We start from the raw sequence: 24,444 nt of genomic DNA, 5'->3' as shown, positions 1-24,444 counted from the left end.
GGATATTTTACTTCTGCGAATCACAGAAAAATAGACAATTTAAAATATAACTTTTAATATGAGTCTATAAAACGAGGGATACCACTCTACATAAATCAATATTACTTCCAATATGGTAATAGGAAACAACAATAATCACAGATGCATCCGATACAACAAATAACACGGATTGCATCAGCCACTATAGATACACAAAGATCCAAAGGTAACTGATAATACCAGAATCACAACCTAAAAGGGTAAGTATACACAATATGTATATAATGGACCCTAACCCCCAATGACTCAGGGAGGGAGACAGGTAGGGACAACAGGGGGGGCTGGGATAGGGAGCCTATCGCTCTCTACACTAATCCCTAGATAAAGCCCTACCCCTAGGCGGAATTGTCGTCCTAAAAAGGACGGTCTCGCACTGGAACCTCCTACCTACAACTATCCTATACCTGTAATAGACTGTCTAGCTAACTAGATATAATGCTAGCTAACTACCTGGACCTATCCCTAATACTATGTGTGATGAGTAAATAGCAAGGGATAAATAAATGAACAGACAAATCTGTATCAGGGATGGGCAGTTGCAAATAGAGCCTCTCACGATGTTTTATAGAAAAAGGGATATCTGATATCTAACAAACAATAGGCTATGTGTTCACTAGTGTTGAGCAGCATAGGCCATATTCGAATTTGCGATATTTTGCGAATATATGGATAAATATTCGTCGTATATATGCGCTAAATTCGCATATTCGTAATATTCGCGTTATATATTCGCATATGCTAAAATTCGCATATGCGACAATTAGCATATGTAAATTTTCCCATATGCGAAAATTCGTATGCCAGTCTCACACAGTAGTATTAGAGCCTTCTTTAGACCACACAAACTGGAAGCAGAGAGGGGTGATCACTGTGATGTGTACTGTGAAAAAAAAAAAAAAAATCTTCGTAATTACGAATATATAGTGCTATATTGCGAATATTCGCGAGCAACACTAGTGTTCACAACGTGGGTCACTTTTTGCTGCATCAGTTGTGAATTGGGCTGTAGTCTCTGACACATATATGTTATAAGCATTAAGGATTGCTTTGTGCTTTGTTTGCATTGCTTGCAATATATGTTGCCATGGTCATCTTGGTAGCATGTCATTCTGCATTTTCTATGCTTACCTTTATGCATGATTGTTGCTTCAGTATTTGTCTGCAAGCTGTATTGTCTGTGGACCTGCTATGCTTACCTCACATTTGTAACATTATATTGTATACAGCTGAGTATTTCAATACCTCTGCATTCATTACATCATTTATGTGTGCCCTTCAGCACTATCAGCTGTATCCACAGATCCGGGCATATCTAGCCCTTTTTCTATAAAACATCGTGAGAGGCTCTATTTGCAACTGCCCATCCCGGATACAGATTTATCTGTTCATTTATTTATCTCTTGCTTTGTACTCATCACACATAGTATTATGGATAGGTCCGGGTAGTTAGCTAGCATTATATCTAGTTAGATAGCCAGTCTATTACAGGGATAGGATTGTTGTAGGTAGGAGGTTCCAGTGCGGGACCGTCCTTTTTAGGACGACAATTCCGCCTAGGGGTAGGGCTTTATCTAGGGATTAGTGTAGAGAGCGATAGGCTCCCTATCCCAGCCCCCCCTGTTGTCCCCACCTGTCTGCCTCCCTGAGTCATTGGGGGTTAGGGTCCATTAGATACATATTGTGTATACTTACCCTTTTAGGTTGTGATTCTGGTATTATCAGTTACCTTTGGATCCTTGTGTATCTATAGTGGCTGATGCAATCCGTGTTATTTGTTGTATCGGATGCATCTAAGATTATTGTGGTTTCCTATTACCATGTTGGAAGTAATATTGATTTATATAGAGTGGTATCCCTCGTTTTATAGGCTCATATTAAAAGTTATATTTTAAATGGTCTATTTTTCTGTTATTCATAATTTGGTTGACTACATATCCTAATCTGTGAAAGATATTTTACTTCTGAACACCACCTTGCAATTTTTTTTTTTTTTTTTTTTTTTTTTTTACAAATGCTATCTATAGCCAGTTTTGCAAGCCAAGTCTAGGCTGGTGTATGTTTGTGGTGTAATTGAGGGCATTGCAACAAAACTTGTCAGCTTTGTTGTATAGACTGAGACAGCATGAGCAGAAACATCTCATTATTATTGGACAGTGATTTACTTACCATATTTATCGGCGTATAACACGCCCTTTTAAAACTTAAATTCAAGGCAAAAACTCTGCCTGTGTGTTATATGCCGATAAATTAGCAGCCTGGCCGCGGCCACTTTAAATCAATACCAGCGCGCGGCTCCCGCTTTTTTTTTTTTTTTTTTCCTCCTTTTCCCCCTGCTTTTTATTGTATTGTTTTTTGTTTTTTTTATCTTTCTTACCTAACCCCGCTCAGCAGGCCATGTCCGGTGTCGGCTGCGGTCAGTGAAGCAGGATGAGTGACGTCCTATGCTAGCTCCACTGCACAGAATCAGGGACGTCCCTCATTCAATGCTGCTGCCGCTGCGTAAAAATAGCTGTCAGCGCTGCGGCCACTCTGACCAGCAGCGGCTGCAGCGAATGATGAGTGACGTCCCTGATGCTGTGCAGCTGGCAGAGGACGTCACTCATCCTGCTTCACTGACCGCAGCCCACAAGACCCGACACCGGACCTGGCCTACCGAGCGTGGCTAGGTAAGGAAGATGGGGAAAAAATATATATATCAAAAACAGGGGGGAAAGGGCATGATGAGCAGGGGGGCATGAAGAGCAGGGGGGCATGATGAGAAGGGGGCATAATGAGAAGGGGGCATGATGAGACAGTGGGGGAATGATGAGACAGTGGGGGAATGATGAGACAGTGGGGGAATGATTAGACAAGTGGGGAATGATAAGACAGTGGGGGGAATGATGAGAGGGTAAGGGGGGGGGGTGGGTGTAAATGTGGCACAGGGGCTGATAAAAGGGGAGGAATGATGTGGCATTGGAAGGGGGGACCAAACTGGAGTTCAGACAAAATCAAAGTTAGAGGCGTGATATGGCATTTAGTCTGTCATTTATCTTATATGTATTATTTTTTTTTTACTTAAATTTCTCTATTAAAATGGGGGTGGGTGTTATACGCCAGTGCGTGTTATATGCCGATAAATACGGTATTTACTACTGTATTGTACTGCTGGAGGTCTAATAAGACAGTAAAGCAATGCTATGTACCATACACACAGATAAACAGGTAAGGTTCTGCATGCTTCTTTTCTGCCACTGCCTTGTCTCCAAAGGAGGAGAGGTTGGGCCAGAGAAGATTATATAGGTCTATGCCTATTTAATTGATAATATTCATTTGCATTAACTGCAAATGTAATAAAGCACTTGCTATACTTTCTGCATAGGCAATACAAGAAGTGTGTGCTCGCAACTAAATTATTATAACTGTCTTAAGTTATTAGTCTTATAGTACATGCATGTAATTTATGAAACTAAAACAAGATACATTATACATTCCTTTTTAACGGGAGAACAAAAAAAAATCTTATATATAATCTCTCTGGTTGGGATAAGAACCCTTTCTGTTTAACTGTTAGCCTCTGTTCTACTAATCTCCAACAATCCCCCATGTATTTTAGAGCATTCTTTAAAAATCTGTTATATGATGCGTCATTCACAAGGTTATACATAGATATTGCTCTTAGGTTTTCATTCCAATGATAACTGTATTAGGTGTTATCCTGTTAAACTTGCAATGTCAAGTGCCAGCTTTTTATTGTACTTAATAAATTCAAATGTTTTTTTTTTTTATAGGAATCACAACTGTCCTCACAATGACCACTCTCAGTACCATCGCTAGGAAATCTCTGCCTAAGGTGTCCTATGTGACAGCAATGGACCTATTTGTCTCTGTCTGCTTCATCTTTGTATTTTCTGCCTTGGTGGAATATGGAACACTTCATTATTTTGTCAGTAACAGAAAGCCAAGTAAGGACAAAGAGAAGAAGAAAAAGAATCCAGTAAGTATATTGAAAATATATTCTGTTTTTATCACTGGCGGGAGTCTACACACAGCAGAAAAATGCCTTTGTGGATGACACCACAAATCTACAGTGAATTTTCCTGATTTTGCATTAGATTCACTGCAGAGTTCACAATACCACATGAGGGAAGAATGTACGCTTCTTCCATAACTAAATAAGCATGCTGTGGAATAAAAAATCTCCAGCATGATCTTTTTTGTTGGTGAAAAATGTCAGCAGCATGTGGATAGATTGACAAAATCTTTTACTTGGCTTGTACATTAATCTGTTCCATTTTCTCTCTGTTAAATGGATGGACTCATCTGATTTTTGTGAGAGTTGTGCTGCATTCTATTAACCAATCAGATGCGTCTCCTCTTCTGCCTCATCTCTTGTCATGAGACTAAAACAATGACACGCAACCACTGCAAATAAATTTTTCCTTTTGTCGAGTATTTTCTGTAAAATTAAAGAATGATTTCTTTTGAAACTGTAGAGGTTTATAAAAAGTTACAAAAATGTAACATTTACAGTAAGTCCTCTCCAGCCCTCTAAATTCTACACAGTAGTATTATATAATAGAGTTATGCTCATATAACCAACTTTGGGGTAGTACTTAAAAGGAAACTGTCATCACCATTTTTTTGCTGCAAGAAGCAAAAGTCAGTGGGGAAGTCCCTGGCGGCTTCTTCCCCCTCTCTAGCCTACATTGATGGATATCTCCCTGTTTGGGTTTTGAATTAAGTGAGCTATATCAATTAAGGCACGTGGGCAAAAGCCAACGTGGATCACCCCAATGACTCATAGTTCAGGTAGCATGCATGAAAGGTATAGTTTACCTTTAATGCCTTAGCTTCAGTTCCTCACTGTAGAAAACTACTGCCCTAGCCAGTGCCAGGCTGGGGACATAAACCATTGTTATTGTGGCAGCTGCCGGCCAGAGGGGGGTGGTGGGTTTGTGGGGGGGGGGGGGGGGGGGTGCAGAGAAGCCAGGCATTTGATTTGCCAGGCTTCTGTAAGAGGATTCTGTGCCAGCTGAGCCATGATGTCACACAAGGTGAAAGCCACAGCGCAGCTTGCAGAAAGCCTGGCATTTGATTTGCCAGGCTACTTTACAAGAACTATGTTGTTGCTGTGCCCTAAACTCAAAGTACGCAGCTGGAACATACAAAACAGAAACCTGGTAAATCAAATACTAGGCTTCCGCTACACAGGCTCTAAATACTGCAGACCATGAGGGAAGCCTGGATTTTGATTTCTCCTAGGCCTGCATTCCATTGTGTTGTAGTCTTGATGATGTGCGCCCTGACACAAACTTTGAGACAAAGGGCACAGCAACAAATGTGCAACACAACATAATTAACATTAATAAATAGTGGTGCACCATATGAAACATTTTGGACCAAAACTGAAAATTTAGGCTGTGCTTGGCCAAAAATACATTGTCCTGCTTACTTTTTTTAGTTGTTGTAGAGGATTTCATTACACATACTGGGCAGATTACTTAAAAATTCTCTGCAGCTGACCCTAAACTACTAGTTTTGGGGCAGCTGCAGAGCATTGGGCTGTTTCAAGGCATGCTGGATGTTGTAGTTAGCTTTTAACTAACTAGCTCTGCAGCTGACCCTATATATACACTGGGGGAGGGGGACAAGTCTTTATACTCACAATGACAGGACAGGCTGGGCAGTGACAGAAGGGGACTGGGCAGAGCTGTCACCTTAGCAGTAGTTATCCGGTCTCACTCTGTGCTGCTTGCAGTGTATCACTAATAATAAATGGGCATATATATTACATATATATATAAAGATAAATGTAGGCAGCACACCAGGATTCGTGCAAAATGAAAGTGCTTTTATTCCAAGGAACAAGACAACGTTTCGGCGATCTCACACCGCCATTTTCAAGTGAAAATGGCGGTGTGAGATCGCCGAAACGTTGTCTTGTTCCTTGGAATAAAAGCACTTTCATTTTGCACGAATCCTAGTGTGCTGCCTACATTTATCTTTATTGGAAAACGGACCAGAGCACCGAGGTTTTAGGACTGGCACTGTTACGCCGAGCGCTCCGGGTCCCCGCTCCTCCCCGGAGCGCTCGCTTCACTCTCCCCGCTGCAGCGCTCCGGTCACATCCTCTGACCCGGGGCGCTGCGATTCCGCTGCCAGCCGGGATGCGATTCGCGATGCGGGTAGCGCCCGCTCGCGATGCGCACCCCGGCTCCCGTACCTGACTCGCTCTCCGTCTGTCCTGTCCCGGCGCGCGCGGCCCCGCTCCCTAGGGCGCGCGCGCGCCGGGTCTCTGCGATTTAAAGGGCCACTGCGCCGCTGATTGGCGCAGTGGTTCCAATTAGTGTGTTTACCTGTGCACTTCCCTATATCACCTCACTTCCCCTGCACTCCCTTGCCGGATCTTGTTGCCATTGTGCCAGTGAAAGCGTTCCTTGTGTGTTCCTAGCCTGTGTTCCAGACCTTCTGCCGTTGCCCCTGACTACGATCCTTGCTGCCTGCCCCGACCTTCTGCTACGTCCGACCTTGCTTCTGCCTACTCCCTTGTACCGCGCCTATCTTCAGCAGCCAGAGAGGTGAGCCGTTGCTAGTGGATACGACCTGGTCACTACCGCCGCAGCAAGACCATCCCGCTTTGCGGCGGGCTCTGGTGAAAACCAGTAGTGGCTTAGAACCGGTCCACTAGCACGGTCCACGCCAATCCCTCTCTGGCACAGAGGATCCACTACCTGCCAGCCGGCATCGTGACAGTAGATCCGGCCATGGATCCCGCTGAAGTTCCTCTGCCAGTTGTCGCTGACCTCACCACGGTGGTCGCCCAGCAGTCACAACAGATAGCGCAACAAGGCCAACAGCTGTCTCAACTGACCGTTATGCTACAACAGTTACTACCACAGCTTCAGCAGTCATCTCCTCCGCCAGCTCCTGCACCTCCTCCGCAGCGAGTGGCCGCTCCTGGGCTACGCCTATCCTTGCCGGATAAATTTGATGGGGACTCTAAGTTTTGCCGTGGCTTTCTTTCCCAATGTTCCCTGCATCTGGAGATGATGTCGGACCTGTTTCCCACTGAAAGGTCTAAGGTGGCTTTCGTAGTCAGCCTTCTGTCCGGAAAAGCCCTGTCATGGGCCACACCGCTCTGGGACCGCAATGACCCCGTCACTGCCTCTGTACACTCCTTCTTCTCGGAAATCCGAAGTGTCTTTGAGGAACCTGCCCGAGCCTCTTCTGCTGAGACTGCCCTGTTGAACCTGGTCCAGGGTAATTCTTCCGTTGGCGAGTATGCCGTACAATTCCGTACTCTTGCTTCAGAATTGTCCTGGAATAATGAGGCCCTCTGCGCGACCTTCAAAAAAGGCCTATCCAGCAACATTAAAGATGTTCTGGCCACACGAGAAATTCCTGCTAATCTACATGAACTTATTCACCTAGCCACTCGCATTGACATGCGTTTTTCCGAAAGGCGTCAGGAACTCCGCCAAGATATGGACTCTGTTCGCACGAGGCGTTTCTTCTCCTCGGCTCCTCTCTCCTCTGGTCCCCTGCAATCTGTTCCTGTGCCTCCCGCCGTGGAGGCTATGCAGGTCGACCGGTCTCGCCTGACACCTCAAGAGAGGACACGACGCCGTATGGAGAACCTCTGCCTGTACTGTGCTAGTACCGAACACTTCCTGAGGGATTGTCCTATCCGTCCTCCCCGCCTGGAAAGACGTACGCTGACTCCGCACAAAGGTGAGACAGTCCTTGATGTCTACTCTGCTTCTCCACGTCTTACTGTGCCTGTGCGGATGTCTGCCTCTGCCTTCTCCTTCTCTACTGTGGCCTTCTTGGACTCTGGATCTGCAGGAAATTTTATTTTGGCCTCCCTCGTCAACAGGTTCAACATCCCGGTGACCAGTCTCGCCAGACCCCTCTACATCAATTGTGTAAATAATGAAAGATTGGACTGTACCATACGTTTCCGCACGGAGCCCCTTCTTATGAGCATCGGATCTCATCACGAGAGGATTGAACTTTTGGTCCTCCCCAATTGCACCTCGGAAATTCTCCTTGGACTTCCCTGGCTTCAACTTCATTCCCCAACCCTGGATTGGTCCACTGGGGAGATCAAGAGTTGGGGGTCCTCTTGTTCCAAGAACTGTCTAAAACCGGTTCCCAGTAACCCTTGCCGTAACTCTGTGGTTCCTTCAGTAACCGGTCTTCCTAAGGCCTATATGGACTTCGCGGATGTTTTCTGCAAAAAACAAGCTGAGACTCTACCTCCTCACAGGCCTTATGATTGTCCTATCGACCTCCTCCCGGGCACTACTCCACCCCGGGGCAGAATTTATCCTCTCTCTGCCCCAGAGACTCTTGCCATGTCTGAATACGTCCAGGAGAATCTAAAAAAGGGCTTTATCCGTAAATCCTCCTCTCCTGCCGGAGCCGGATTTTTCTTTGTGTCCAAAAAAGATGGCTCCCTACGTCCTTGCATTGACTACCGCGGTCTTAATAAAATCACGGTTAAGAACCGCTACCCCTTACCCCTCATCTCTGAACTCTTTGATCGCCTCCAAGGTGCCCACATCTTTACTAAATTGGACTTAAGAGGCGCCTATAACCTCATCCGCATCAGAGAGGGGGATGAGTGGAAAACGGCATTTAACACCAGAGATGGACACTTTGAGTATCTGGTCATGCCCTTTGGCCTGTGCAACGCCCCTGCCGTCTTCCAAGACTTTGTCAATGAAATTTTTCGTGATCTGTTATACTCCTGTGTTGTTGTATATCTGGACGATATCCTAATTTTTTCTGCCAATCTAGAAGAACACCGCCAGCATGTCCGTATGGTTCTTCAAAGACTTCGTGACAATCAACTCTATGCCAAAATTGAGAAATGTCTGTTTGAATGCCAATCTCTTCCTTTTCTAGGATATTTGGTCTCTGGCCAGGGACTACAGATGGATCCAGACAAACTCTCTGCCGTCTTAGATTGGCCACGCCCCTCCGGACTCCGTGCTATCCAACGCTTTTTGGGGTTCGCCAATTATTACAGGCAATTTATTCCACATTTTTCTACCATTGTGGCTCCTATCGTGGCTTTAACCAAAAAAAATGCTGATCCCAAGTCCTGGCCTCCTCAAGCAGAAGACGCCTTTAAACGACTCAAGTCTGCCTTTTCTTCGGCTCCCGTCCTCTCCAGACCTGACCCTTCCAAACCCTTCCTATTGGAGGTTGATGCCTCCTCAGTGGGAGCTGGAGCTGTTCTTCTACAAAAAAATTCTTCCGGGCATGCTGTCACTTGTGGTTTTTTCTCTAGGACCTTCTCTCCAGCGGAGAGGAACTACTCCATCGGGGATCGAGAGCTTCTAGCCATTAAATTAGCACTTGAGGAATGGAGGCATCTGCTGGAGGGATCAAGTTTTCCTGTTATTATCTACACCGACCACAAGAACCTCTCCTACCTCCAGTCTGCCCAACGGCTGAATCCTCGCCAGGCCCGGTGGTCTCTGTTCTTTGCCCGATTTAATTTTGAGATTCACTTTCGTCCTGCCGATAAGAACATTAGGGCCGATGCTCTCTCTCGTTCCTCGGATGCCTCAGAAGTTGAACTCTCTCCGCAACACATCATTCCACCTGACTGCCTGATCTCCACTTCTCCTGCCTCCATCAGACAGACTCCTCCAGGAAAGACCTTTGTTTCTCCACGCCAACGCCTCGGAATCCTCAAATGGGGTCACTCCTCCCATCTCGCAGGTCATGCGGGCATCAAGAAATCTGTGCAACTCATCTCCCGCTTCTATTGGTGGCCGACTCTGGAGACGGATGTTGTGGACTTTGTGCGAGCCTGCACTATCTGTGCCCGGGATAAGACTCCTCGCCAGAAGCCCGCTGGTTTTCTTCATCCTCTGCCTGTCCCCGAACAGCCTTGGTCTCTGATTGGTATGGATTTTATTACTGATTTACCCCCTTCCCGTGGCAACACTGTTATTTGGGTGGTCGTTGATCGATTCTCCAAAATGGCACATTTCATCCCTCTTCCTGGTCTTCCTTCTGCGCCTCAGTTGGCTAAACAATTTTTTGTACACATTTTTCGTCTTCACGGGTTGCCTACGCAGATTGTCTCGGATAGAGGCGTCCAATTCGTGTCTAAATTCTGGAGGGCTCTCTGTAAACAACTCAAGATTAAATTAAATTTTTCTTCTGCATATCATCCCCAGTCCAATGGACAAGTAGAAAGAATTAACCAGATCTTGGGTGATTATTTGCGACATTTTGTTTCCTCCCGCCAGGATGACTGGGCAGATCTCCTCCCATGGGCCGAATTCTCGTATAACTTTAGGGTCTCTGAATCTTCCTCCAAATCCCCATTTTTCGTGGTGTACGGCCGTCACCCTCTTCCCCCCCTCCCTACTCCCTTGCCCTCTGGTCTGCCCGCTGTGGATGAAATTTCTCGTGACCTTTCCATCATATGGAGAGAGACCCAAAATTCTCTCTTACAGGCTTCATCACGCATGAAGAAGTTCGCGGATAAGAAAAGAAGAGCTCCTCCCGTTTTTTCCCCTGGAGACAAGGTATGGCTCTCCGCTAAATATGTCCGCTTCCGTGTCCCTAGCTACAAGTTGGGACCACGCTATCTTGGTCCTTTCAAAATTTTGTGTCAAATTAATCCTGTCTCTTATAAACTTCTTCTTCCTCCTTCTCTTCGTATCCCTAATGCCTTTCACGTCTCTCTTCTCAAACCACTCATCCTCAACCGTTTTTCTCCCAAATCTGTTCCTCCCACTCCTGTTTCCGGCTCCTCGGACATCTTCTCTGTCAAAGAAATCTTAGCTTCCAAAAAGGTCAGAGGGAAAACTTTTTTTTTAGTGGACTGGGAGGGTTGTGGTCCTGAAGAGAGATCCTGGGAACCTGAGGACAACATCCTAGACAAAAGTCTGCTCCTCAGGTTCTCAGGCTCTAAGAAGAGGGGGAGACCCAAGGGGGGGGGTACTGTTACGCCGAGCGCTCCGGGTCCCCGCTCCTCCCCGGAGCGCTCGCTTCACTCTCCCCGCTGCAGCGCTCCGGTCACATCCTCTGACCCGGGGCGCTGCGATTCCGCTGCCAGCCGGGATGCGATTCGCGATGCGGGTAGCGCCCGCTCGCGATGCGCACCCCGGCTCCCGTACCTGACTCGCTCTCCGTCTGTCCTGTCCCGGCGCGCGGCCCCGCTCCCTAGGGCGCGCGCGCGCCGGGTCTCTGCGATTTAAAGGGCCACTGCGCCGCTGATTGGCGCAGTGGTTCCAATTAGTGTGTTCACCTGTGCACTTCCCTATATCACCTCACTTCCCCTGCACTCCCTTGCCGGATCTTGTTGCCATTGTGCCAGTGAAAGCGTTCCTTGTGTGTTCCTAGCCTGTGTTCCAGACCTTCTGCCGTTGCCCCTGACTACGATCCTTGCTGCCTGCCCCGACCTTCTGCTACGTCCGACCTTGCTTCTGCCTACTCCCTTGTACCGCGCCTATCTTCAGCAGCCAGAGAGGTGAGCCGTTGCTAGTGGATACGACCTGGTCACTACCGCCGCAGCAAGACCATCCCGCTTTGCGGCGGGCTCTGGTGAAAACCAGTAGTGGCTTAGAACCGGTCCACTAGCACGGTCCACGCCAATCCCTCTCTGGCACAGAGGATCCACTACCTGCCAGCCGGCATCGTGACAGGCACCCACTCAAAGCAATTATTAGGAGGTGCTGCTTCAACTGGGATTTCTATATATATATATATATATATATATATATATATATATATATATATATCCAGGGTAGTAATCCGCAGCACTCCAGGGGTGGGTGCAAAAATAAAGTGCTTTATTCCATACTAATACAGAGCAACGTTTCAGCTGCCATGCAGCCTTTCTCAAGCATGCTTGAGAAAGGCTGCATGGCAGCTGAAACGTTGCTCTGTATTAGTATGGAATAAAGCACTTTATTTTTGCACCTACCCCTGGAGTGCTGCGGATTACTACCCTGGATGTGTGACTGCCTGGACCGGGCTATATCGCTGCTGGCACCGCTCTTATTTATCTACCCCTTTGGATGTGCTGCTCTGTTGGTATTTTGGGTATATATATATATATATATATATATATATATATATATATATATATATATATACATATATATATATATATATATATATATATATATAAAACAATAGCAGGAATCACATCACGTTACCAAGCAAAAGAGGGTGCAGACAGTCTCTGAGGGACTGGGTCCAAAGTCCCAATAAGGATCCAAAGCAACCAGCCCCCCCTCATATAACAATACTTCACTTTCTCCCCAGCAGCCCCCCCTCACATAACAGTACTTCACTTACTCTGCAGCCCCCACATAACTATATACAACTTACTTCCCAGCCCTACCCCCCTCAAATAACAATACTCCACTTACTCCCCAGCACCCCACCCCCCACATGACAGTACTCTACATACAACCCCCCCCCTTAAAAAAACAGGACCCCACATACTTCCCAGCCCCCCACAGGACCCTACTTGCTCACCAGCCCCCCCTTCCCTCACATAAAATGACCCTTCTTACTCCCCAGCCCCCCCTTCCCTCACGTAACAGGACCCTATTTACTCCCCAGCCCCCCTCCCCATATAACAGGACCCTACATACTTCCCACCCCCCTCACATAACAGGACCGTACATACTCCACTGCCCTCTCCCCACATAACAGGACATTACATACTTCCCAGCCCCCCCTCACATAACAGGACCCTACATACACCCCAGCCCCCCACCTCTTAACAGGATCCTACTTACTCCTCACCCCCCCCCCCCTTACATGACAGGTCCCTATTTACTCCCCAGCCCCCACATAACAGGACTCCCAGCCCCCTCCCCCACACAGTGATAGCATTAGGCTTCCCTTTCCTCTCACCCAGTGCAGTACATCTTCCTCCAAGCAGCTCCGGTGACTATTTGTCGGCAGGAGCAGGAACCAGGAGCAGTGATATATAAAGTGATATATAAAATGTCTCAGTTCTTGATTAGGAGGTTCATAACAAGGGATGTCCCGATGCCAATACTGGTATCGGTATCGGGGCAAATACTAGCCATTTGCATGGTATCTGGAACTCGTTTAATGTCCCCGATACCATGCCTGATACCTGCTGCCGCTCTGCTGCCCCATTCTCTCGTCCTCCGGTCCGTATCATGTTGTCCTATGGAGGAGCATGTGACACACACGTCACTTCACCTCCTCCCCTGCGCACAGCGTAATGCTACGGAGGAAGCAGAGTGACGTATATGTCACATGCTCCTCTATAGGACGCCATGATACGGACCGGAGGATGGGAGAACGGGGCAGTGGAGCGGCAGCACCCGACAGAGGACAGCCACAGGTGAGCTGTCTGCAAGGAGGGGGCTGCTACTAAAGTCTAAAGGGGGGGGGGACTGCTAGTGTCTACCCTGGGGGCCCTGCTGCTGCTGTCTAAACGGGGGGCCCTGTTGCTGTCTAAACAGGGGGTCCTGCTGCTGTCTAAACGGGGGGCCCTGCTGCTGTCTAAAGGGGGAGGGGCCTGCTGCTGTCTAAAGGAGGGCCCTGCTTCTGTTTAAAGGGGGGCCCTGCTGCTGTCTAAAGGGGGGGGGCCTGCTGCTGTCTAAAGGGGGGGTCTGCTGCTGTCTAAAGAGGGGCCCTGCTGCTGTCTAAAGGGGGGCCCTGCTGCTGTCTAAAGGGGGGCCTTCTGTTTAAATTGGGGGGCTGTGGTCTACAGGGGGACTGCTACTTATGTAGGTGGGCCTGCAGTCTACAGGGAGGGGGTTGCTGTCTACAGGGGGGGCTGCTACTAATGACTGCCGGGGGGCTGCTGTTAATGTCTGCAAGGGGAAACTACCTACTTGAATTTATAGGTAGATAGTGCAGGTGACCTGGTTTCTACCGCTGCTCACCATGTGTACATTGTTCTCACCACCAATGCAAATTACCTGTTCTGTCATATGGAGAAGAGAGAAATCTTGGCTCATACTACAGCAGCCGCCTCCATTGTACACAACAAGGAACCTACATATCAGCACGGTAAACAGCGCCAGAAACCGGGTCACCCTGGTGTCAGATTCCATTTATAATATAAGTACTCGTACTTGGTATCGACGAGTACTAGAGTTAAAGTATCGGTACTCGTACTCAGTCTTAAAAAAAATGGTATCGGGACATCCCTATTCATAACCATAGAGTATTTGCTTATTGTAGTTTTCTGCATAAGATATATATATATATATATATATATATATATGTATATATATATATATATATATAGAGAGAGAGAGAGAGAGAGAGAGAGAGAGAGAGAGACCCCACCTCATAAATATAGAAACAATAGAGAAATCATGGGTTTGACTGACAATTATAATACTTAACCATTAATGTGAAGTTATTGGATAAAAAAACATCTAACCACAACAGATTTCAAAATACAGAAAGGGTAACCCCCCCCCCCCGTTGATTACAAAATATAGAAAGGGTGACCCCCCCCCACATGCCTCAGGACCCTGTAGGTTACTCTGCCCAGTCCCTGTTCCAAATGTACAGCTAGGGAACATAACATATAAAAAGTGCAAGATACAAAGGGTAAAGTGGAATAGGCATATACAGTAGATGTGCAAATGTAACGATAAACCTGGTCTCCTACACAGCATTTTGCTCGTTCAGCTCGTCAGGGAGAGTCTCACATACAGGTAGTTACGTCTGGATGGATAAAGTGGCAATGGCGGCAGGGGTTTCCCTTTCTAGGGCGAGTGCCCCAGTTACGTGCCACAGAGCTGGGGTGAGGTGTACTTAGGGATTTACAAGCAATATACAGTAGGGATTGAAAGAGAGTGTAGGGATAGGTGCTCACTAGCCATCACTCTACTGTATTGGTATTATTGACTTACCTCCAGCTTATTTTTAATTCACTACGTATGTGGTTGAATATGTTAAATGTGGTCTGTTCTTTCACTGTGCAATACAAAACTATTTGTGATAGATACAGCAGTTTAACTATAACGAAGTGCAACAAAAATATTGTGAAGGTGGGACAATTTTTTTCCACCTATGAACACAAGCGTTGTGTAGATAGTGATGTGTCTATAATTGTATGTCACGTTATCTGATGTATTTTGTAATGTGTTTGGGTTATATGTTTTTTATTCAGTAACTGTAATTGTCAGTCATACCCCAGATTTCTCTATTGTTTCTTGTTTAGGAGGTTCCCTCAAATACTCATTTAGCACTGTAGGTACTAGAGTCTTTAATTTCAAAAGCCAATACATGTCATATGAGGTGAATATCCTGTCACCTAGTTTCATGTAGCATTGCCTTGCCAACTAGACATTTTGTGGTCAGTTGGTTGACAACATCACATAATCAAAATCTTTTGGTTTTATCACTTTACTTAACATTCTTCTTTCAACCAGGGATGCTGTTTCTTGTCACGCAGTATAATGATATACTGTAATATCTCAGGTGTGTAACACCCACGTTTCAGAAGACAGGAACTCTTGTGGATGTGGATCTGATGGACCTGTGCGGCAGATGACTCGGACCATACCAGGGAGCAGAGTTAAAGGTGCTTCTGGTTTTCACCAGAGCCCACCGCAAAGCGGGATGGACTTGCTGCGGCAGGCGGCACCCAGGTCGCTACCCCTGGCATGGCTCAACCACAGAAACGGCTGAGAAGATGCCAGGCACAGGAGGGATAAGGCAGCTTGTAGTCAGGATAGCAGAAGGTCAAGGCAGGCGGTAAAGTAGCGTAGTCAGGGCGTAGCAGGAGGTCAGTAGGCAGACGGAAGAGGAGCAAGGTCAAGTCACATAGTAAAGGATTAGATACACGGTAAGGCAACTCACTTTCTCTCAGGCACCAGGCAACAAAGATCCGGCAGGGAAGTGAGGAGTTATGAGGAATTTATCAATGAGCCACAGATGAATTACACTAATGAGCACACTGGCCCTTTAAATATTAAAGCTCTGGCATGTGTGCGCCCTAGGGGACGGGGACACGCATGCTGGAGCAGAGATGCAGTGGCTGGGGCAGAAGAAGCACCAAGTGAGTGACAGACTGGGGCTCGCGATGCGAGCCCCAGCCCAGCCGGCAGCAGCAGGTAACGGGAGCATGCGCTCACGGCCAACGTGTGAGGCCGGAGCGCATAACGTAACAGTACCCCCGCTTTGGTGTCCCCCACCAGAAAACTCCTGAGAAGGTCACGGTTCAGGATATTCTCCTCAGACTCCCAAGATCTCTCCTCAGGACCGTAACCCTCCCAGTCGATCAACAAAAAAATTACATACATAACATAAGCCCTGATGTTCTTGTCTGCTGGACAGAAGTGAATGAAGAAGTTGAACCTGGAAAAGAACAGTGACCATCTTGCCTGGCAGGGGGTTCAAATGCTGAGCAGACTGAAGGTGTTACGCTATGCGCTCCGGCCACACACGCTGGCCTGAGCGCATGGTCCCCTTACCTTCCGCTGCCGACGGGGCTGGGACTCGCATCACGGGACGCACATGCATGCGAGTCCCAGTCCGTCAGTCTCCGGGTGTTTCTCCTGCCTCTGCCTCCGCCTCTCTGCTCCGGCACATGTGTCCCCGTCCCTTAGGGCGTGCGCTCACCGGAGCTTGAAGATTTAAAGGGCCAGTACGCTCATTAGTGTAATCCACCTGTGGCTTGTTATAAATTCCTCCATCCTCCTCAGTTCTCTGCCGGATCTTTGTTGCCTTGTGCCCTAGAGAAAGCGTTCCTTTGTATTGCCTTGCCATGTACCAGATCTCCTGCTTTTGTGACTTGACCTTGCTCCTCTTCCGGCTGCCTTCTCAACTCCTGCTACATCCTGACTACGCTACTGTGCCGCCTGTCCTGACCTTCTGCTATCCAGACTATGAGTTGCTTCATCCCTCCTGTGCCTCGCATCTTCTCAACCGCCTGTGTGGTCGAGCCGTGCCAGGGGTAGCGCCATGGGTGTTGCCTGCAGCTGCAAGTCCATCCCGCTTTGCGGCGGGGGCTGGTGAAAACCAGCGGCACCTTAGACTCCATTCCCTGGTACGGTCCAAGTCATCTGCCACACGGGTTCAGCGGATCCACATACACCGGAGTTCCTGTCTACAGAAACGTGAGTGTTACAGAAGGTATAGAAGATTCTTATGGTCGGAGTAGATGCTGACCAGATGAGAAGAACCTTCCAATAAATGTCGCCATTCCTCCAAATCTCAATTGAGTAATTCCTCTCAGCAGGAGAGGAGGTCTTGGAGAAGAACCCACAAGTAACAGTCTTGCCCTTGGCGTTTTTATATGTAAGAACGGCACCCGCTCCAATAGATGAGGCATCAACCTCCAAAGCAAAGGGCTTCTTCGGATCAGGTCTTGTAAGCAAGGGAGCAGAGGCAAATGCAGACTTTAAATGGGAGAAGGCCTCTTCAGCCTCTTGAGGCCAAGACTTAGGATTAGATGCCTTCTTTGTGAGAGCCACAATTGGCACAACCAAGGATGAAAAATGTGGGATAAATTGACGATAATAGTTTGCGAATCCCAGAAAGCGTTGCATAGCACGTAGGCCCGAAGGTCATGGCCAATCCAATACTTTCAGACAATTTATCTGGATCCATCTGCAGGCGCTGGTGAGAGACAATGTAGCCAAGAAATGGAAGACTAGATTTCTTGAGCAGGCATTTCTCCAGTTTGGCGTAGAGATGATTCTTCTGTAATCACTGAAGAACCAGACGAACATGAGTACGATGCTCCTCTAAGTTGGAAGAGAAGATCAGGATGTCCTCTAGATACACGACAACACGTGTAGAGAAGATCCCAGAAGATATCATTGACAAACTCTTGAAAAATGGCTAGAGCATTGCAGAGACCAAATGGCATTACTAGGAACTCAAAATGTCCGTCACAAGTATTGAAGGCCATTTTCCATTCATCTCCCTTGTGGATACGAATGAGGTTATACGCTCCACGTAAGTCCAATTTGGAGAAGACTTTTTCACCACTTAGATGGTCAAAAAGTTCTGAGACAAGAGGTAGAGGGTAACGGTTCTTGACGATCATTTTGTTAAGTTACCTGTAGTCAAGGCATAGACGGAGTTAGCCATCCTTCTTTCCAACAAAGAAGAAACCAGCTCCAACAGGACTTATGGATAAATACCTTTTTGAGATTCTCCTGGATATTCTCAGCGATGGCTTTGGTCTCAGGAACCCATAGAGGGTATATCCTTCCACAAAGAGGAGTGGTACCAGGCAGAAGATCAATAGGGCAATCGTAAGGACGATGTGGAGGCAGAGACTTAGCCTGTTTCTTGCAGAAAACGTCAGAGAAATCTTGATATGTTGGAGGCAGACCAGGTAAAGGAGGAGGACGAAAAATTATTTTAGACTGAACTGATTGGAGGCTAAGATTTTGACAGGATTGTCCCCAGCGAATAATTTCTCCAGTTCTCCAATCCAGGTGTGGAGAATAGCGATGCAGCCAAGGAAGTACAGTGTGGTAGTACATAGAATTCAATCTTTTCTTTATGCAATAAACCCACTTGCATGACAAGAGATTCAGTACAGAAGTGAACCATACAGTCCAGATTTTGTCCATTAACAGAGGAGATGAACAAGGGCTTGGCAAACCGAGTGACAGGAAGATGATACTTGTGGACCAAAGAAGCATCAATAAGGTCACCTGCTGATCCAGAATCCAAAAATGCTGTAGCACTGAAGGAAGACTTGGTAGAAGCAAGCAAAGACTTGTACAGAAATAGTTAAGCGAGGAGAGGTGGTATTCACACCTAGGGATGCCTCTCCTTCGTGCCCTAGTTGTGAGCGTTTTCCCAGATACTGGAACAGTACAGAACAGTCTTTGAGGAAGTGGTCGAGGCTAGCACAATACAAGCACAAATTCTCACTGTGTCGTCGTGATCTCTCGTGTTGCGTAAGACGGGAATCATCCACTTGTATAGCTTCTTCGGCAAGAGGCACAGGAAACTGTAGAGGTGGACGTTGAAACACAGGTGCCAGGCGAGAATATCTCCGTGTTCGTGCAGGTTCCCTATCTAACCGCAGTTCTTCCTGCCTTTTGGCAAAACGCACATCAATACGTGTGGCCAAGTGGATAAGTTCAGTCAAAGAAGATGAAGGATCATGTGCAGCAAGGGCATCTTTAATCCTGTTAGACAGTCCTTTTTTGAATGTGGCACACAAGGCCTCATCATTCCATGCTAGTTCGGAGGCTAGAGTGTGGAATTGAACCGCGTAGTCAACAACTGAAGAATTTCCTTGACATAGCAGAAGAAACTATACACCATGTTCCTGATGTCATGTTCCTGATCTTGCTATCTGCTCGTGACTAAGATGGAAACCTTGGAATGACGCCAAGATGAGATGTTAGAAGACAAAACATTTTAGGAAGAGACAGATTGTATAAAAGGACAAGGATCTGGAATTTTCCAGTATGAGAGCGAGAGGGCCGCAGAACTGAACTTACTACCCTTGGCATGGCTCGACCACACAGGCGGCTGAGGAGATGTGAGGCACAGGAGGGATAAGGCAGCTCGTAGTCAGGATAGCAGAAGGTCAAGGCAGGCGGCAAAGTAGCGTAGTCAGGACGTAGCAGGAGGTCAGTAGGCAGTCGGTAGAGGAGCATGGTCAAGCCACAGAGTAAAGGATCAGATACACGGTTAGGCAACTCTCAGGAATGCTTTCTCTAATGCTCAAGGCAACAAAGACAGGGAAGTGAGGAGGGTGGAGGAATTTATCAATGAGCCACAGGTGAATTACCCTTTAAATCTTAAAGCTCCGGCACGTGCACGCCCTAGGGGACAGGGACACGCGTGCCAGAGCAGAGAGGCAGATGCTGGGGCAGGAGAAGCACCAGGTCAGTGACAGACTGGGGCTCACATGTGAGCGTGTCCCACAATGCGAATCCCAGCCCCGCCGGCAGCCCAGGTAACGGGACCATGTGCTCACGGTCAGCGTGTGTGGCCGGAGCCAACGAGTTGATCCCCTTGTAACTGTTCCAGAAAACTGGCATTAATTCCTTAAATATACACATAGTTTTATCACATATAAAAATATACATTACAATAACTTGGAATATGTTTCTGTTTCTTTTGTAATTATATTAATGATAGGCACAAGTATCAAGTCACTGATGTTGGTAAAATATGCACTTTACTTATTCTCTAGGTAAAATAAATAAATATATGACGTTTTTGTTTTTTTCTTTTTTCTTATTTTTATATTTGTTTGTGTTTATATTTATTTAACGGACGGAGACCACATGTTTTACTGTATACATTTTTTTTTAAAAAAGCATAGTTGTTAAGGATTAGTTTCTTTTGGGCTAAGAACCCAGCAATGTTGTTCGTTCATAATTAAACTCAGGATTGTCCACAAATTTCCAGACAATCAATAAAAATAAGCAGGGGTCAAGTCCTGGGGAAAAATTGTGGGAACTCACCCAAGATATCCACTCAAAGGCTTGTCCTCAGGACTTCTGCTAATAGGAATAGTGTTCCTGCTGTGGAAAATGTGCAGGGACTTCATTCCCATGTGTTACAGCAGGACTTGAGCCCTGAAAATAGGGGACATTTTTCTTGCATTTATACAAAGAAATAATTTTTGGCCCAGATTTCTCAATCTGTGTGAGGGAAAAACTGGAGTGATTTAACAACCAATCACAGCTCAGCTTTCCTTGCATAACGAGCTCTGGTAAAGTGAAAGCTGAGCTGTGATTGGTTGTTGTGGGAAAATCCCTCCAGTTTTTCTCTCACTTAGATTGATAAATCTCCCCCATGTGGTTTTATTTTTGCAAGCTGGAGAAACTTGTACTGGTTAATGTTATTGTTATTCTAATCATTTTACTGTTCACAGTGAATGCTGCTCATGATTTCATATAATTATTCTGATCTATAGACATATACATTTTTATGATTCATTATGGTTTTACAATTTGTTCATGAATAGTTATCACTCCATTGTTTTTGGACAAGTTGTCCCGAAAAAAAGAAACCCAAATTTGAAACCTTTCACATTGCAAAGGCTTAGGGTAAAGGCTTAAGCCATGATGAGTATGTGAATAAAATGAATAGGGTAAAGTATGTTGTTTTTACATAAATGAGATTGAGCATTGTCTTCTTCACTGGTATGCACATCTTAGAAAACCTTTTCTAAAGGTTTGGAGGTATTTTTGGGAATACACATTGATCCCCATTAAAGGCTATTATTATTGTTGTTGTCGTTAGGGGTTTAGAGGGTCAGTCCATTACTGACCACGTGTTAATAGCCAACATACACATGCACATGCAACATACTGCTGCGCTTTCATAATACATCAGGGTGGGCCCTTTGGTACAGATCCTTAATCATGGCCTATCTGAAGCATGTATTACGGATAGTACTTTAAAAATAATCAATACAAACTTTTAAATAATTTTGTGTCCCATATTTATCTGTTTAAAACTGCCTTTCATTTATTTTTTTCATTACGGATTTTATGTTCTTTTTTTCTCCTAAAGTCTTATTTTCTTTTCTTATCTATACAACAAAAGCTTCTCTGGATGTTTTCCTTCAAGGTATATTGTTTATGGAATGGACATTCACTGCATGTGTCTGCTGAATTGAACTTAGAGCCCAAATTCTGATTGTCATAGCAACTTATTTGCTTTTTTTTTCAAGATCAAGATAGGATGTTTATTTCTGACACAATACTGTATCTGTTATAACTTTCAAAAGTTCATTCAGCAGCATTACTGAAACATCACTCTTGTTCGATCAGAGATTGGATAGTAATCATCTATTATTATGACACAAAAGTAATTTATCATCTCATTCTTGTTGCACCACACAAATGTGCCATTATACGAATGATGCAAACCTGTAAAGCCTTATGTCTATCATTTGCAAAATCTTGCCTGCAGCTTACACAAAGCCTTTTGAGTGCTGTTAAGGAATATATTAGAAAATTACATACTGCATATTTTAAATCCACTAAAAAACAAACACATTTCCTTTCGCTATAGGAATGCAGGAAGGATAGGATCCAAGGCCATCGACAAGACAGTACGCTTGGTACTGCATTCAAGGAAAAAAGAGCGTGCGGCCAGAAATCACCTATAAAATAAAAATCTAATTAAATTAATCTAACTTTATGGCATGCACAGTAGATGCCTAATGGTGACCAAGATAAAATGTGGTAAAATAGGTGAATTTGTCATAGTAGGATCCTGTTCATTGTAGAAAATTAACTGCACAAAGCCCTACTAGAAGCTTGTGAGACATTTATACTATTAAGTCACTTTGCTTGGCCAATGGTTCCCTTGTTAGGCTCCTTTCACACTATGAACATTCATCCGTTATTAAACATCTGTTTTCTGTGTAAAAACGGATGTATAATAATGAATGAAATAATGGGTGCTAATGGCTGAATAAATATTCATCCGTTAAGACCCATTTTAACATCCCTCATGTATGGCCATTTTCACACCTCTGCCTACAGACTCCCACAGCCGGGGCTACTACTACTCCCATCATGGAACAGACTTGTTTCCATGATGGGAGTAGTAGTTCTCCATCTGTGGGAGTCTGCGGGTGGCTGGGGAGGCTACATTAGTGTTTGTACTACTACCCCCATCACGGAACAGACTCTGTTCCATGATGGGGGTTGTAGTACAGGGGCTGAGGGATTGACCGCACTGGGTCCCACTTCAGAGACCCAATGTGATTATAAGTTATTAAACAGGGGAGCGGATGGCATGCTCGACTCCCCTGCGATGTATGGTGAATTTACTTTAATTTTTAAATTCCCGCTGGGAGCCCTGAATGGCCGGTAGTGAGGAGCCATTCAGGGCTCCCGGCGGGGTTTTCAAATTGAAGTGCTGCAGTGGAGAAAGATATATAGAATGCACTTCTTTCTATCTTCCCCCCGCAGCACATTTATATATGTTCCCCCAGCAGGGCATATGTATGTTCCCTCCGCAGCGCATATATATGTTTCCCCCACAGCGCATATATATGTTCCCCCCCAGTGCTATCATAAGCCCCCAGCAGCACTATGAATGAAAAGTATCCTACAGCAGCGCATCTACCCGGCACCATGTGCTGCTGAAAGAATACTTGTCATTCATAGAGATGCAGCAGCATCTGTATATAGATGCGCTGCAGGGGCCAGATATATCAATATGTCTGGCCACCACAGCGCTTCTATAATCAAATGCCGCTGCAGCATTATGAATGAAAAGTATTCTACAGCAGCTCATCAGGCCAGCGCAATGTGCTGCTGAAAGAATACTTGCCATTTGCACTGCAGCAGCATTTGTATATAGATGCGCTGCAGGGGTCTGACATATAGCCATATGTCTGGCCCCCACAGCGATTCTATAATCAAATGCCGCTGCAGCACTAATATGTATGAAAAGTATTCTTTCAGCAGCACATTGCGCTGGCCTGATGCCTGCTGTAGAATACTTTTCATTCATAGCACTGCCGGGGGCTATATGATAGCGCTGCAGAGGAACATATATATGTGCTGCGTGGGGAACATATATATATATATATATACGCTGCAGGGGGAACATGTATAAATGCGCTGGGGGGGGACCATGTATATGCGCTGCGGGGGAACATATATAAATGCGCTGCAGGGGGGCAAGATATATAGAAGCGCTGTGGGGGCCAGACATATACCCCCCCCAGCGATTCCATATATCATTCCCCACTGCAGCGCTTCTATTTGAAAACCCCGCCGGGAGCCCTGAATGGCTCCTCAGTACCGGACATTCAGGGCTCCCGGTGGGGAATTTAAAAATGAAACTAAATACATTGTACATCGCAGGGGAGAGCAGCATGCCGCCTGCTCCCCTGTTTAACAACTTCTAATCACATCGAGTCTCAGAAGTAATAATGGATATTATAAACCTGGTGCAAACGGATGACATAAAGGCTCATCTGTTTGCCATAGACTTCAATGTTAGAAAATAACATCCGTTAATTTATCCATTTCTTGTGACGGATGAAAAATTTGTGCATGTGCCGTTTTGTCTTCCTTCACAATTAACGTCATTCATAACGGGTCATAACGGATAATCAAAAAATCCCATAGACTTAGCAGGTTAATATATAGTTTTTAGCCAAGAATGATAAAATACAAGTTGTATACTGGATATTTTTCAACAAAATATACATCAATCTTCTAATTTTTTCTTACCCTATAATATGAGGCCTGTAGATGAGATTGTATTTTCATGGTGACACAGTGGGTTCCCGTTAAGTTATTCCTCATAGGGTACAACGGAGGGGTATTATATGTGCCACATTATCCACCCCCAATTTATACATCTTTTGGCCTCGGTTGATTATGCATTACATTGAGTCCACACATATTAGTTGTATGGTCCCAGAATTTCTTACTGCAGCTCTGCAAGTATCACCTAAAAGGTCTAAAAACTTAT

General features: G+C 45.7%; 1 protein-coding gene across 2 annotated transcripts in view; it reads left to right on the top strand.

Annotated features, from left to right (window-relative positions):
- GABRG2 (gamma-aminobutyric acid type A receptor subunit gamma2) overlaps positions 1-24,444 on the top strand; it is a 193,790-nt gene that overhangs the window by 159,699 nt on the left and 9,647 nt on the right. Inside the window, exons 8-9 of one of the 2 annotated variants that reach the window (XM_056516664.1) lie at positions 3,810-4,015; positions 21,547-21,570. In XM_056516664.1, coding sequence (XP_056372639.1) covers positions 3,810-4,015; positions 21,547-21,570 — 230 coding nt within the window. The remainder of the gene's footprint in view (positions 1-3,809; positions 4,016-21,546; positions 21,571-24,444) is intronic. The other variant, XM_056516665.1, reaches the window with a different exon arrangement.

Source organism: Hyla sarda, chromosome 4, assembly GCF_029499605.1.
Source record: "Hyla sarda isolate aHylSar1 chromosome 4, aHylSar1.hap1, whole genome shotgun sequence".
NCBI classification, from domain to species: domain Eukaryota; kingdom Metazoa; phylum Chordata; class Amphibia; order Anura; family Hylidae; genus Hyla; species Hyla sarda.
This window is presented reverse-complemented; position numbering and strand designations above follow the sequence as displayed.